Below are 16,417 nucleotides of genomic sequence, written 5' to 3' on the forward strand. Positions count from 1 at the left end.
GGATCATGACCTGAGCCGAAAGTAGATGCTTTTTTTTCTCCTATTAATTTCTTCTTACCTATAGTCACGTTTATATTAGAAAAGTTTTATATTCTTTCTATATTCTTTATATTCAAAGTCTCACGAAATTTTAAGAAAAAACACACCCTAGCCTACTCACATATGCAGAAGGCTTTTACTTTAGCATAGTGCCAAACCAACACAGCGCCAACGATGTCTACACAAGGATACTCACTGGGGCGTTGTTTGAAACCTCAGACGGCAGGAACCAATCTAAATGTCCACTAATCTGGGACTGGCTAAAAAAAATTCTGATACACGCTCATCCTGGAGTACTACACAGCCACTGAGAAGAACGAATCCAATCTGGAGGTGCTGATGTGGAATGAATCCTCAAATGGAATGCAAGTGTAAAGGTGAAGTGTAAAATACTACTGCATTTAAAAGGTGTTTGTCCTTCTCTAGAAGGAGTAATAAATATTAACATGCTCTTATATGGATAGATGATCTTGGGAATGATACATAAGAAACTGAATAAACAGAAGCATCCTCTGGAAAAGAGCATGGGGGCGACAGGAATAAGAGACACAGGGAAGACTAATTTTTCACTGCATATCGTTCTTTACGGTTTGAATTTTTGAAGCCATGTACATACCTTACCTTTCCAAAAAATTTTTGAAAAAAACTTCAAAAATACTAGTACCATACATGACAACGTCACTTTGCTTTTCTTTGTAGCGTTGTCGTAGGCACACAAGGTTAAGAAAAGAGGAATCACTCTTCACTTTCAGGAAAAACCTCAAAGCAACTGGATAAATCCAAAAGAGCTCTGTCCCCCTCCCCACCCCGCCCCAAGAACCTCTGGGCCACAGCCCCCCCATGGTAGGGTGAAGTGTAGGAACCCATGTGACTCAGGCTTCTTGGGGGAACAAGTGCCACCAGCTCCCCCTCTGAAGGAGGAGGCCATAGCGTCCCCATTTCCACGGCCTTCAGCCGGCCCAGCTGCTGCAGCTCTCATCCTGGATGCTGAAAAAATCTCTGGAGTTCAAGACAAGTTTGGATAACAAGGGGAGCAGGAAAATTGATGGGGGGAACACCAGTCAGTGTGATGGATAGGCTGGTCCAGAACAGCAGGTGACGGATATGCAGATGCAAGACTGGCAGGGAAGGAAGATGGTCCGTTCACAACAGATGGATGGAGGTGCTCAATCATCCTCAGGAACGAGCCCGAGGCTGCCACACACTGCCCTGTCTGCTCCGCCACCGGCAGCTCCTCACTCACCTTCAGGGCATGGCCCCAGCCCAGAGGCTCTCTGCACGGGACCCACACCAGGGCGGGGTCTGCGGGACTGACGGCGGGCAGTGTTTGAGGAGATGCCACTTGACTGCAGGCGGGACTCTCGGGGACTGAGTGCTAGTGAACTTCCTCCAGCTTCCAAAAACACACCCATTTTGTCTCTCTGGATAGCTCACACTCTGGGGTGTGGCTTGCCCTGCTGGGGTGACCTGTTTGCCCAGACCGAAGGGACACAGGAATTCTAAGACATAGGAATTCCAGTGTGAAAGCCGGGACAGCGCGGGGCAAACCGGAACCAGTGGCCACCCTACTTACCAGCCATTGCCCTCTCCTTTTTCTTTCCCTCTTCATCATCGGTGAAAGAGAACCCGCATCACCTAATTCAGTCCAACCTCCTGACTGAGCAGAACTCCTCAGGTCAGGTATTTTGTTTCTTCCAGTCATCTAAGACTAACAGAGAGGTAAGACAGTAAGAAAAATCACCCACCCCTCATCTTTGCCCAGAAGGGGAGCATCTTTTTAAAGCATCCATGTTAGGGGGGACCCAGCGGGCTCAGTCGGTGGAGCGTGTGACCCTTGATCTCGGGGTTGTGGGTTCAAGCCCCACACTGGAGGTAGAGATTACTTTAAAAAAATAAAGAAATAAAATAAAACATCCATGACAGAGAAGGCATAATTACTCCAGCAAATGCAGGAATGAATCTAAATCTCGATGCCACAATCCACGTCTCATTAACAAAGAAATCAGAAGGGCCAGACAGCCCCTCCAGAGCCAATACCCTTCCTTCCAGCTCAGCCACAGGAGTTTCTGAGGGCGAGAAAATGGGCCACAGCCAAGCATGGGGTCTCCATTCCCTGCCCCCTCCAAGCTCTCTGCTGGACCCAAGCTCTAGAAAAAATAGTGTTATAAAAATACTTCTGGCTTCACTAAGACACATTAAAGAATTAATTATAAAGTAAAGCTGAAGGAGAAAATTAATTTTAGAAACATATGAGGTTACAATTTTTTTTTCCTGGAGATGGGGGAGGAAACACAGTTATTTTCGTTCTCATCCTGGGGGCACAAGCTGGGAGCTGTCCAGTCGATAACCTGGCCATCAGAACAAGGTTTGTAATTAAAAGGTCAGTGACCTGGAAAGCCAGGGCCCCACTCCCAGAGCTTCTCAGTAATGACGGAGCTATTAAATTAAGACTGTTATGAAATCAATGCTAAAAAAGCTTTCATGGTAACGAGATTCCATTCAAGGACATGCAAACTACCTCATGAAATGGACGTAAATGATAAAAAAGAAAAGTAATAAAAGAGAGTTAAATTGAAATCTGTGTTAAGAATTTACTCCCCCTTGAAATACTCCAGCGAGAGCAGCCCTTCACCTCTACCCCACTACCAAGGTTGAGACCATCAGGTTTCTTCCTCAAGTTCATTTCCAGCAAGGAGGCGGCTTTGCTACCGGGGGTTCCGCTTCCAGGAACAGAAGAAAGATAAGATCTTGTTTCACCTTTTAGAATGAGAAAGGATGGTGGTATGTCTCATTTGTTTAGTTTTCCTTTTCCCCTGGACTATTTATTAGATGAGCGAGAACACAGCCCTTTACTTACACACTTGAGAAAGGCACAATAAGCAAAAGTCTCAGCCAACACCACCCAGGCCCCATTATGCAGGATTATACAGAGAAGTGTGTGATGCTCATCGTTTTTCTAGAAGCCTGCTTTGCAACAGATAGATTAGGAGTAAGCTAACAGACAACGCTATCTTCCCCCCACCTCACCTACCCCCCCCCCCAGCGAAGAAGCATCACTTTTACCCACCTTACACTCAGCCTGCCAACATGTTTGGAAGCAGCCTGCCTCCTACACTTTGTGGTTGGATAAGGTGTCAAATAAACATAAGCCTATTGACAACGCTGTCCAAGCCTCTAACTTTTTGGACCGATTCTATTGCTGTTTTTAAGCTACTCTAACCTCCTGGACTGCAGCCCACTTAAAGTCCAGACATGATGCCTCCCTGGTGAGAACTGCCTCCCTATGCAGTCCAGTTCCAGGAGGGCTTAAACCCCACACATAGTCCAGTGATGTTCATGTGCGGCTGACTACGCGGCTGACGTGCCATCTGCAGAATCAAGCAGTTGGAAGGAAAACAAAAACGTTTATTCTAATACTCCAAAGGTGAACAGCTGCTTTTCTCTTCCATCCAAAAAATTCCCAATAAAAGAAAGAAATGTCGTAAATTACATAAAATGGCAGTACAAACTTCAAGGAAAATGATAAATGATTCCAATAACTTCATATTTCTCATTAATGACTCCATATTCAGACTTTAAAGCATCCAAAAGAGAACTCAAAACACAAAAAACAAAAACAAGAAAACCACAAACACAGAGGACCTTTGCAAACCAAAGCTCTTGCGTGTGCATCCCATCCACTCCCCACTAGCCTGCCTCCGGTCCCCTCGGCACCCCGAATCAGAGAGCAAAACATTTAACGTGTCAGTAACGGAGGCAGGCTGTAGCCCTGCTCTGGGCTGTGGTTTCACATTAAAACAAACTCAGCTGATGTGCCTAAAGTAACCCTCATTTTCCACTGAACTGACATGCACTACAGGGACCTCAATTTCTATATTAAATATTAAATAATATTAAAAGAAAAAAACAAAATTGGATTTGCCTTTTCAGGAAAGAGATGTTTATTAAAAAAAAAGAAAGTCAAGATTATAATTCAAGACAGTGCTCCATTGCAATTCCCTGAAGTGACATTTGCTAGGAAAAGCCAAGACTACAGTAGCTGCAAGCTCGCCCAAAGCCAGCGCTCCAAACCCACCCCTGCGATGAGTCCTGCGAGGAGGCATGGGGAGGATGCCAGAACCTTGGTCCCTCCCCTCAGGACACCCTCCCCGCCCGCACAGACCAGTCCACCAACTCTCTTTCCTTCCCAAGTACAGTTAGGGACAGGGGAGACTGGCTCCTTCGCAAAATCCCCTCCTCCCTCACCCCACTGGAGCCGGTGCCAAGTTCCGCGGACCATGTACACCTGACCCAAGGAAAAGCTGGAAATTTAAAAAGTGAAGTGTAAATCCACGACGGGGCTCTTCTTCCCCAGGTGCCAATCAAACCATGGAATCCTCTGCCCAGAAAAGGTCCTGCCAGAACTTACCCTATTGGGACTCAACTCAGAAACAGATAATTACTGACTGAAGCAGCATTTTACAGGATAATGGAGATGGGTGATTATGGCCAGTGATTCTGGACTGAGGCTCAGCGGAGACTCCTGTGGCTCTCTTTAGAGGAAGAAGGGTAGGAGGCCTCTCCGGGTTCCCGCTGCCTGAAATTCTAAAAACTCTCATCCACATTAGGGGTCAAGGAGGAACTGTGCCCACTCCACACCGACAAATACTCATCTCCCTCTCAGAGAGGCGTGCTCCAGTCGCCCTGTCTAGGTGTGCAAGCCGTTCCCACCCCAGCGCTGGGGCTCCTCAACCCCGGGCACCCAGCATTATTTTCCTCTGTGGCACTTGTCACTTGACATACAATGGATCTCATTTTCTCATTGGTTAATTGTCTGCCTTTCCCCCTTAGAATGTCAGCCCGGTGAGGGCAGGGATGCTGTCTGCCCTCTTCTCTGCTGAGTCCCTGGGGCCCAGAACGGGGCGTGTGCAGGACAAACACTCTTCGATGGATTAACTAATCGACTGGTTTTGTCTTGCGTTATTTTTAAAGGAGCAACAAATAATAATTGCACAAAACAGTTTCCTCTCCACAGTAATTATTAGCCAACTAACTCAAAAGAAGTATTATTTGGTCCAGAGTTTCTCTCTCTCTCTTTTTCCTCTCCCTCTCCCAGTCAGGGATTTATTAAAATTAAACAGATTAGATGGAGCTCCTGATACTAAAACTGCTCAGCAAAGCCTGCGGTGGGGAAGTGCCGAGCAAACACCAGAGACATTTGTCTCTAAATTGCTCTAAATACCTTCTGCAAATGAAATTCTAACCCAGCTGCGTTTGAGAGAAAATGAGGAATAACTGGTCATTGTCAGTGGAAGAGAAGATCAGGCAGTTATAATACCGCACAATATACTGGGGCAGAGGATCTCTCGGCAACCATAGATTTTGTCTCAGGTTACTCCGGGTAATCAGCACAGCTTTTAGGCTCAGCTTTCCCCGGCTTCGATGCTTTGATGAGAGAGCTGAAATCCCCAAGCTTTTATGATTAATTACTCCCCATAGGTACACATATTTCAAGGAAAAACTCTTTTATGGCATGATGGTTGCGGAGTGCAGAGGCCGGCCAACGCACTCCAAATTGTAATAACCACCTACGGATGGGGGGCGAGCACGATGCTGCCAGCAAATGCACAACACCCCTCACCAACTCCGTCGCAGGGGCCAGCCCGGAGGCTGCCTCTGAACAGATGCCTGCGAATGGAGAGCTTCAGGCTCATTCTGCCCCAGTGCTAAGGGTGCAGGCCTGGGACACGGTCCTGCAAGCATCTCTGTGGTGGGACGCCAGGGAGCAGACGGAGGAAACACCACCAAACCACTCCGTCTTCTATTTCCAGCCACAGATGACTTAAAGCTCACAACCTCAAATTCTGAAGCTGACATTCCAGCTCCTGAAGAAAAAGGAATTTTGTTTAGGGGCGGTGGGGGTGGGAGCGGCAGACAGGAGGAAGAAAACTCACCCCCCCCCCCACCATGGTATATAAGGGCCTCTACACAACTTTCCAGCTTTCTAGAAAATTAGACGTTCAAAGAGTGAAAAGTCAAGATTCCTTTTTTGTTTGTTTTGGGGTTTGTTTTGTATTTTACAGAACAAGAAAAATATCCTAAATTGCAACAGAGCCAGAAGAGATTCTTTCTGCTTTGGACGATATTGAATTTGTCAAGATCCATTTAATCCCTGCTTACAGAAATACCATAAAACCAGTAATTTACCACTTCAATCCGTAAATCAGACTGACCCCCAAGCTTGACCTTAACCTGACCTTGTTTAGTCATCTCATTTCCCTAGTCTTTCAATTTCTTTCTTCCTGATTCTTTACTGAGGCAGCTGACCTCCTAACCTAAAGCCAGTCACTGTGTAGCCAGGGTCATATTATCAGAAGAACGGACCAGAAGCAGAAGTCCTCCACAGTCTCATCCAATGGGCCTCTTCTTGCTGCCTGTGCCAGGCTGTCCTGGACTAAGTTGTTGGCCTCACATCTGGTGCTGGATTATCCAGACAGTATCATCTCTCTGCTCCACTATAAGGAAAGAAGCCTGCATTCCCACTGAGGGGGCTCCCCTCACCCCCACACCAGTGGGACAACTGCGGAAGGTCCTTTCAGCAACAACGTGGCTTTCATCTGCCCCGTCCCCAGTCCCTTTCTGCAGGCCACACTGTATGGCCTTGGGAAACCTGTACCTTTCTTCTTAAGGAATGCTCTCCTGGTCGCAAGTGGGCTCTGGCGGACCCGGGAATTCTGCAGAAACTTCATTGCTGTGGCAATCTGGTCAGGGAGATAAAAGAAGAAAAGTAAACTTCAATAGGCTGAATTTCAAGATGAAAAATCCTACCAGTTTATCCCAGGTCCAGAGAAATAGGCACACCATTGTGGTCAAATATATAACCAGTTATTTCTCACATTTAAAATCTACCTAAATAAAAGACTATGTCAGGTCCCACTGGCTCCCTGTATCTGATTCTATCAAACCTAACCTCCTCAGCCTAGCTTTTAAGACCTGCAACAATCTGTTCCTTTTCTCCCTGTTCAAGCTGTATCTTCACACTTCTCGGCAGGTAGCCAGCCCTCTCCTGGCAATGCTCATCCACGTCACTATACTTGTGCTCAAGCTATGCCCTTGTTCTAGACGGCCTCCCTTTCCCGCCTCTACCTGTCTAAACACTGCATACACACACACACACGCACACGTGTACAAACACACGCACACCAGCACAGCCCTTTTATAACCTGTGCTAACTCCTCAAAGTCTTCCCTAAATAAGCAAGCCATCTCTGATCTCCCTATTCTCTTAAATTCTTTAATGCTCGTAGTGTGTACCATATAATTGAAGACATAATTATACTGTCTTCTAATGTTCAGGCTGCCTCCCCAACTACACTGCAAGCACCTGAGGAGAAGAGACCACACTGCCTCCACAGAGCCTGGCAAAGTGCTGAGCACAGACCGGCTGGGAAGGATTATAGAAGAGACAACGCACCCAGCCATTCACACCGGGCCCTCTAACGCAACGGAGCTCAGTCCTGAAGAGATTTCAAAGGACAAAGTTTGGGATTTCACGGCTAAAAGCTGACAGACTGACAGACGATCCCCCTACCTCTGGTAATGATATTATTTAATGAAATCTTCGTATCTACAAATAAGCCAAGGAGGGGGGTGGGAGGAAAACTGCTGAAGGTATTAACCTTCGCATCACTCAGCACACACACAGTGTGTGTTTGCACGCCGCCTGTGTGCTCTCTGACCCGCACACTGGTGCAATGGGTGGGACACGCCAACCTGCCCCAGACAGGAAAGGGGCCGTTTTAAATGACTGGCATTATTCATCTCATCAAGACCAAAAGAATAATACAGTCTCGCGTTACAGGTAAAGTCAACAGACCCTGGAGTTCATTCCTAAGCTGTTGAAAGAACATATTTCTAAGGGACCAAATATAAGGAACTTTTCTAAGATCCTTCAGACTAAGGGTAGCAGCTATCCAGAGACTCAAGCACAAAGAACTGTGACTATCAATGGAATACAACTTACAAATATTCTCCTATTTTATATGAATTTAATCCTGAGTCCAGCCAGACTTCCCTGGTAGCAGAAGATAGGAGGATAAATGAGGAAAAAAAAAAAAGACAAAAGGCCAGGGCAACTCCCTTATGTGCCTTCCCCCGTGGTCCCTCTGCTGGAGGCGAGCCTGAGACATTCTCCCTGAAGCATGAATTCCGGTGTCCCAGACCTTCAGATTCGGGCCTGGTGGCGGTAAGACACACTCGTGTTCCTAGAGACTGGTTGTAATCCATCCAGCACTGCAAACCTCTTAACCCCCATAAGAGCGGCAGTGGTAACCAACCAGCTCTGGACTAGAGAGAAACCGATGCTCCAGATTCTAGACCCCCGAACTCCACATCCCACGCCCCCTCGGCCCCTCAACTGTATCTCCTCGGGTTGCACCAAACTTAAGAACAATCTGACACACATCTACAAAACGGATGCATTTTAATGAAGCGATGGGAGAAGGGAGAGAAAGAAGAGGAAAACAGAGGGACTGGGGAGCAGGAGGGAGCGGCAGGGGAGAAGGCAGCCACGGGACAAGTGGAGAAGGCAGAGGAGCTGGACCAGAAGGGGAGGCAGAAGAAGTGGGGAGAGGTGAAGTGGGAAGGGGACGTGGGGAAGGAGGAAGCAGAGAGACAAGAGGAAGAGAGGCCCATGTTCAGGAAGGAGTGGACAGCTACACAGTCACAGGCCTCACGGGGTCAGTGGCCATCGGCCTGGTTCAGATGGCTCGGGGATGACTGCTCTTCACCTGGAGAAAAAATGCACCTTCCATACACAAGACAATTACAGCACCAGTACCATGCGGCAGTGCCTGCATGCGGCGATGTGTGCACCAGGTGTCAGAGGGAATGTGGATGAGCGGCCCTTAAGCAGCAGATATTAACAGCACGGCTCCTCTCATTTACCCATAGAAGCATCGACCTTTCCTTCATCCTTCCAAAATTTTCCATGACAGAGAAAGAAAACAGAATCCCACCACTAAAACGCACAGGTTTCACCTTGCTTTTTTAATATAGTCCTTGGTATATGCATTTCTGGTCAGAGAGCAAAGTTCTGATGGGTTTAATGGTGCACTCAATGCAGTGCTTGGCGCATTCCATCAATTTTTTTTTAAAAATTGCATCTCTTATTTCTTTAAATACATTAATCAGCCTAGTGTAGGCAAAACGGATCCATCGGACAATGCAATAAACATGAATTATCATCTATCCAACACGCATAATGGCTTAAAAATACATAATAGCAGGTGTAGTTTAAATGATTAGTTATTACACCTGTGGTGGGTCTGATTCAATTGGGAAAAATCATCTTTAATAGGTTAAAAGGTTTAGATCACCATGCTTTCCTTAAAGTGGCTGCAGAGAGGGAATGATGGAGTGCTCTGTCATTAGTAATTCATTTAAGAAAAACGTGGGGGATATAGCAAAGAACAGCATAAAGGAGCGAATCCAATTTAAACATCAGGTAAAGTAGAAAACACCTTTTAAAAAAGCAAGATAAATGAATTCGGAAGGGAGATGAAATTGACGTATTTATTTTAACGGGAATTTGACAAAGTCCCGGCACACTTCAAACTTGCAAAAATATGAACAATTTCTTTTAAAGTTTCCATTCACTAATTTCAAGCCATATAAAATCATACTGCCAAACACCTACATAAAGTATATTTGGGGCTTGTTTATGTTCCTCTTGATCTTTGTCTGAAAATGCAGGCGACAGACAAATCACATATTTAACAGCATCGATATCACTACGCCAGATGCAAAAATATAAAGCATCCAAACTAACAGCCTCAACATAATGTGCTGAATAAGAAAGATACCCAAATAAGCAGCTACATGTAAGTGTGAACATATGAAAACCTCTCTCCGCCGTTCACTAATTATTTCTTTGGCTACTCTTTACTCCCCCACCCCACCCCCGCCGCCCAAGGACCTGGCGCTACAACAGGGGGGAAAGGCCTGTCCAATCCGGAATTTTATATGCCCGGGAATTCATCCACAGATGGTAAAAGATTTCCCCCAAATCTTTACCCATAATGCAAAGGTTTTAGCACACTAAGTAACTGCCAGCACCCTCGGTCCGCATCTTTCATTCACCCATGGTTGGACACTTTTCATTAACTTCATGAAGCAACTCAACTGACTCTTCCTCTGCCGAGGTCCAACACACACAGCGTGCTTTTGTTGGCCGAAGGGATGCGGTGCCTGCAGCCTGTCCTGTATTATCGTTTGATTTTCTAATTAGGAGATGAATGTGCCTATTCATGGGTTATATCTGTGCCCAACTAAATTACATAAATTCAGGCCAAATCTTCCGCCTCAATGTCAAAGATGTAAAACGGAGACAGGAACTTTATTGCACATGTTGTGGGAGTGCAGTAGGCCAGGGAAAATTCTGGCGCAAAGCACCTGATGCCGCTGTGGGAAGCCACTCACTGCTGAGTCCACGAGAAACGTGGAATCGGCTTTCCTTTCCCCTCCTCTTGCACTGAGAGTTCCTAATGAGTGCGCCTCGGATTACCAGGAGCTGCACCATAAAAATACAGATGACGAACTCGGAAGAAAACAGAAGGAAAGTTTCTTGCCACCCCTATTTCTGTGACCCTATCTTCTGCTTCCCTCCCCCAAAAAGCAAAATAAAACCACCCTGGCACCATCAAACTCCTCAGTCTTAGGGAAATTTTATCATTTTCCCTGTTTATCACTAAAGTGACTGCCCGCCTCTGCACTGGGCGCGCCGGAGGGACTGCTGCAGCCAAGAGGGAAGAGGGGACTTGGGGCTGAAGGACACCTTTTGGACCCCAGATGATCAGCCAATCGCGAGAGACCCTTGTTGGAGAGCCCAGGATTTGTAACTGTAAATCAATGGAATACAGTATACTCGGGGGCTCTCTACGATGAACTATGCGCTGTTAAATGCACTGTGTAGGGTAAGTAATCCCTGGTGAGAAGAATCGAGGTTCTGGCAGTCCTCGCTGAAGAGGTGCTTCCTATGTGTTTCCCACTCTCCTACAAAAGACCTGTACACTGTAATCTTCAGAACGTACACTTTATTTTCTGCACGAGGGGGACGGGAGAATAGAGCTTGCCTAATAACGAGCCTGGGGTGTGAGGAAGCCTGAGCACTTTGCACCTGACATGTAAACCGGATGCATTGTCTCCAGTGACACTTATTTGGAATGCCACCAATTCCAGCACTCCTGTGTGTTACATACACATCTATCTCCTAAACCGTGAGCATTCATGAGCCATTTTAAAATATTAAAAATATTCAAAAATTAATGACACTAACAACCAAAGCCAAGTCCTTTTTAACCCAGAGAGTTCACAACCGGAGGGCAAAAGAAATGACCGATGTGCGGGCCTGAACCCCCACTCTCGACGCTGCGCCGGCGCACGTGCACTGCTCAGAAGATTAAATTGCCTCTGAAAGGTTCCTATGCTCGTGCTCTAAAGTAGATAGATACCCAGAATCCTGTTAACAAGCGTTAGACCAAAGCCAACTCGAGTTTTAACAAGGACTGACTTTAAAAGCTAGGCAGTGCTGAGAACGAGAGCACCCTCTTCAAACAGAAATGCTGCATTTTAGTAAGAAATCAGTACTCTGTCAGGAGTTCCTTGACAAATATGGTCATCGGTGGCACAAGGAAATAGTTGCAAAGCAGCTGTTAATCAGAGAAACACATCGTAGAACGCTGATGCTAGCACTCGTGAAAAAATGCAACGGGCTAATTATGAAGCTATATATCTCACTAAAGAGGCCGTGTTCCTTGAGATTCCAGGCAAAGCAGTCTCAGATCCAGGATCCTAGGACAACATAATTCTGGCTCTCTGCATCCAGAATCCTCTCTAATCTGCGGCCGCCAATCCCAGGCTCTTCGTTCTCTTTCAAGCCTCCTTGCTCTCCTCCTAGCTAGGGAAGGGGCTGAGAAGGGTAACCGCTCTGAAAGCAGGGGCACCCACGAGCCACATACCAAGACACTGCACGAACGCACCCAGAAGGTGTCAGATCCTAAACCAGAATGAAAGGAAATCTATGAGCCCGCAAAAGAAATGTCAGAACCCTCGTTCTAAGTGCGGCAGGGGAGCAAACGTGTGTGAGCTTCAAGCAAGGGGGGCCGCCCCCGCCCTCCCCCCGCTCCCCTCCCAGTCGCCAAAATGAAAAGAAAGAAGAAAAAGCAGCACCAGTAAACATAAAAACTGAGACTGTTGTGTTTGAAATCCCAAAAGGAGGAAGGGGGCCTGGCAGAAAGCTGCTCTCAAGAGTGTGAGGTGCCACTCAGGGAAGCTGAGGCGCTCGCAGGCAGGTGAGGGGAAAGTTAATATGCACAGGAAGGCTCGGTCAGCCAAAATTCAATACGATCCCGTGCAAGGACAAGGAGGAATGAGGCTCCCCGAAACCAGACTAGTGGGAGTGGGGGGAGGGGCGCCACTGAACGCTCGGAGCAAAACCACTGGAATGGCAAGAGGGGAATAACCTTGAAGTGGACGCGCACCGCTCAGGCAGCCCAAGTGCAGAGCCAAAGTGCCCCCTAGCCGGAGCCAGCGGCCGCGCAGGCCAGGGGCGGCAGCCCCGCTGACTCGCACAGCCCCAGTGAAGTGTTTTCACTCAGGGAAAATGAAATGTTTTGCAAGATGAAACAGAATGAAAATTGAGGTTTTAGGTAATTACTAGTTGGCATTTACATATCACGGGCTGGTTCAACACCTATTCATTTTCCTCTTTTATTTTCAATTTTTTAAAATTGCTCATTAAAAATGAACAGATGACAGTGACAGGAATTTTTTTTTTTTTTTTACTCTTTCTCCTTCTCTGAGGGTTACAAAATCAAGAGGTACTTCTAGCCCGTTTATCTACAGTTAACACACACACACAGAGGTATGTTTCATTTACATCAAGGGGGAAAAGAGAGGGGAAAGTCAACAATAGCCAGGAAGTTCAAAGATAAAGACAGTGCGTTGTACGTGAGCCAGCCTCCTGCACCTGGGCAAGGAGTGCCCTAGTGAGCGCCCCAGCACTCAAGGAGTTAAAGGAAAGAACCTCTCTTTCGACTTGGAATTTCCTGGTTTTTGTCACTGTGTCCTTCCCATTGTTGATTTGGGTTACAACCCTATACTAATTAAGCTTGTGGGCCCTAATTTCCTTTGTTTTACTTTCCTCTGTCCTTTTGTTTTTCACATTAAAGAAATAAAGTATCTCTAGTAGGAGTGCACAAGAGTTGACATGATAGAACATAATATTTTTAAGGTCTACTGTGTAAATCTGTATTTAGGGAATTCCAAAGCATGCATTATTGACCCTAGTCTCCCTTAAAATACATTGATATATGTAGTAAAAGCCTTTATGAAAAGTGGCAACATCGTGTGCACCAAAACTACCTTTCAAAGTGAAATACCTCTGCATTTAAATTTTTCTTCTTCTTGGCCCGAGTTAAAAATATTGCATGAACTGCTTGTCAGAATGTCATTGTTTTGTTATTTTGATTAAACTAGTTCTTCCAGAAATGTGTGTGGAAATTAAAAAGCATCTTAAGCCAACGTGCACAGCTTAATATCAAGTGACAGTGATTTTTAGGGGCGCAAGGGTGACCCTGGAGGGTACTCGGGGTGCCAGCCTGCAGCCCACGGGGAGCCGGTGCGGTTGGGGCAGCAAAGCTGAAAAGCAGAGGAGCTGCCGCTGCACGGCCCGCCTGTGACCGCGCCACACACAGGGCCGGAGTGCACACGCTTGCCAGAGAGGAAATGAAAACCCTTGCTTCTGGGTTGAGAAGATCAAAGTTCCTTTTTAGGAAAGGTTGAGAAGGAAAAGGATTTTCTCCTTCAGGGAGAAAGAAAAGCAAATTTAAATGCCTTGTCCCCATGCATCCCCACCTGAATTTAGATAGCAGCCCCTCTAATTTTTGATGCGACCAACAAAGCAGTTACCCAAAGAGGGGAGGAAAAAAGGATGACATTTGCCTTTTCCTTGGCTTTGAAATCCAACTGGCAGCAAATTGTTTGAAGTCCTGCTTAGAGAAGAAACTGTAATAGCCTCCATACTGAAAAGAGGAGGAAAATGCCATTATACACGGATCACGGTAACAGTGACCTCAGCGGAGAAGGCAAACGAGCTGGCTGCAAGTCGGAGGTCCGGCCAGCGTGCCAGGAACAGAAATAAAAGGCTTATGTGCCAGAGACATGTGGCAAGAGTTGGGTGCTCGGTCCCAAGAGGTACCAAGGAAAGGCAAGGAGTTCAATTCCTTAACACGGTGTCTTTCAACAGCTCCTTGACTGCTCCTTCTGCCAGTTTCCCTCGGTTTTGCATTTTCTATATTCCTTTAATTTCCCTGCGCTGCTAAAGAGGAAGCAGAGAGCACCCAGGCTTCGTGTTGTAAAATTAATGAAGGTGTCAAGCTGTTGAGTTGAATCACTCCAAAGGAATGTAATGACTCAGTGTCCAAGATGCTCCCTAGGAGAACTGTGAGCTCACTCAGTGACGGTGGCTGGTGACTCCAACACTAAAAATATGTAGCATTCAGTCCCCAGGACCTTCCTAATGATACCACTGCTTCTACCTACCCGTCCCTCTCTCTCCACCACAGGCTGAATTTTCTGCTTTCTGGTTACGGCTCTCCAACGCCACTTCTCAGATGTTCAGCAGATGGAACAGTGCTTCACGTCCCACTTCTTTTGAAGTCGGGGCCACAGGGAGATTGGCAAAGCCCTCTCCAGTCATGCACTATCGAGATGTGGGGGGACGAAGGTTATGTCACGGACAGTGTCAGTAGGGGCTGGACACTGAACGGATGACCACCAGGCGGTGCAGGACAGGGTCCCCTCAGGATGGCTTAGCACCTTGGGCTCTGAGAGCAATGAGATGGGCTCCTGGATTCCACGGAAGATAAGCTCTAGACCAAGAAACTCTGTCTGCAGTCACCCCACATACAACACAACACTAAAACCTTTGAGGTGTCACTAAATGCCACTCCTACCAGACATCCCCCAAAGAAACCAGAGACTTCATGTTAAAATAGATTTGAATACAAAAGAAACAGACATAGTCTTTTTTTTTTTTTAAAGATTTTATTTATTTAATTGACAGCGAGAGAGGGAACACAAGCAGGGGGAGTGGGAGAGGGAGAAGCAGGCTTCCCGCTGAGCAGGGAGCCCGACGCGGGGCTCGATCCCAGGACCCTGGGGTCATGACCTGAGCCAAAGGCAGTCGCTTAACCAACTGAGCCACCCAGGCGCCCCAGAAACAGACATAGTCTTGAAACAGTTTGAATGCAAAGACAGCAAGAAAAGAATTTAAAATGACAAATGTCATTATTTACAATAGCCAAGATATGGAAACAACCTAAGTGTCCAATGGATGAATGGATGAAGAAATTATTATGTGTTCTCCCTTTCTCTCTCTCTCTCTCTCTCTCTCTCTCTCTGTCACACACACACACACACACACACACACACACACACACACACACACACACACAGGAATATTATTCAGTCATAAAAGAAAAGAATGAAATCTTGCCATTTGTGACAACATGGATGAACCTCAAGGGTATTATGCTAAGTGAAGTCAGACAGAGAAAGACAAATACCATATAATCTCTGTTACATGTGGAATTTAAAAAAACAAACAAACAAATAAGGGGCACCTGGGTGGCTTAATCGGTTAAGCCTCCGACTCTTGGTTTCCGCTCAGGTCATGATCTCAGGGTCATGGCATGGAGCCCTCTGTTGGGCTCTGCCCTCAGCAGGGAGTCTGCTAGGGATTCTCTCTCCCTCTCCCTCTCCCTCTGTCCCTCCCCACCACTCGCAAGCTCCAAATAAATAAATAAATAAATAAATACTTAAAAACACACACACACACACAAGCTCATAGATACGGAGAACAGATTGGTGGTTGCCAGAGACAGGGGCTGAGAGGTAGAAGAAATGAGTCTCTCCTTTGTCTGTGGGACAGCACTAAAGAAGAGCTAGAGGTATACCTGTTATTATTTATGAAAACAATTTTATCTCTTCTTTTTACCACTGTCCGTCATCTGTCTGCTTATTTGCTCAATCCTAGTACATATGTATAGCAGTATCAGGATTGTTGACTTGCACTCCCCTGGGAAACAACTTTATTAACTACAGGTCAGTGCTTATGTATGATTCCTTTAGTCCTCAGACTACAGTCTCCACGTGTTTCCTAAGGTACGTACGTAATTTTCCCCTTATGCCCTTGAATGAAGTTATGTCCTAGACTTGGAACACAGGTTCTTTTTTTAAAATACATTTTTACCCCCTTCACTCATTTCTTCTACCCCTCAGCCCCTGTCTCTGGACACTTCCCATACTGTGACATTCTGCTACACTTTTTTGCTTTTGTA

The 16,417-nt window shown here is 46.3% G+C and overlaps 1 protein-coding gene across 5 annotated transcripts in view; it reads right to left on the reverse strand.

Annotated features, from left to right (window-relative positions):
- Nucleotides 1-16,417, reverse strand: part of PEX14 (peroxisomal biogenesis factor 14) — a 143,868-nt gene that overhangs the window by 85,329 nt on the left and 42,122 nt on the right. For all 5 annotated transcript variants that reach the window (XM_025856633.2, XM_025856636.2, XM_073903356.1 and 2 more), the window contains one exon: nucleotides 6,695-6,779. In XM_025856633.2, coding sequence (XP_025712418.1) covers nucleotides 6,695-6,779 — 85 coding nt within the window. The remainder of the gene's footprint in view (nucleotides 1-6,694; nucleotides 6,780-16,417) is intronic.

This window comes from Callorhinus ursinus, unplaced genomic scaffold (genome assembly GCF_003265705.2).
Source record: "Callorhinus ursinus isolate GAN/ISIS: 27379988/994484 unplaced genomic scaffold, GSC_fseal_2.0 scaffold18, whole genome shotgun sequence".
Lineage (NCBI taxonomy): Eukaryota > Metazoa > Chordata > Mammalia > Carnivora > Otariidae > Callorhinus > Callorhinus ursinus.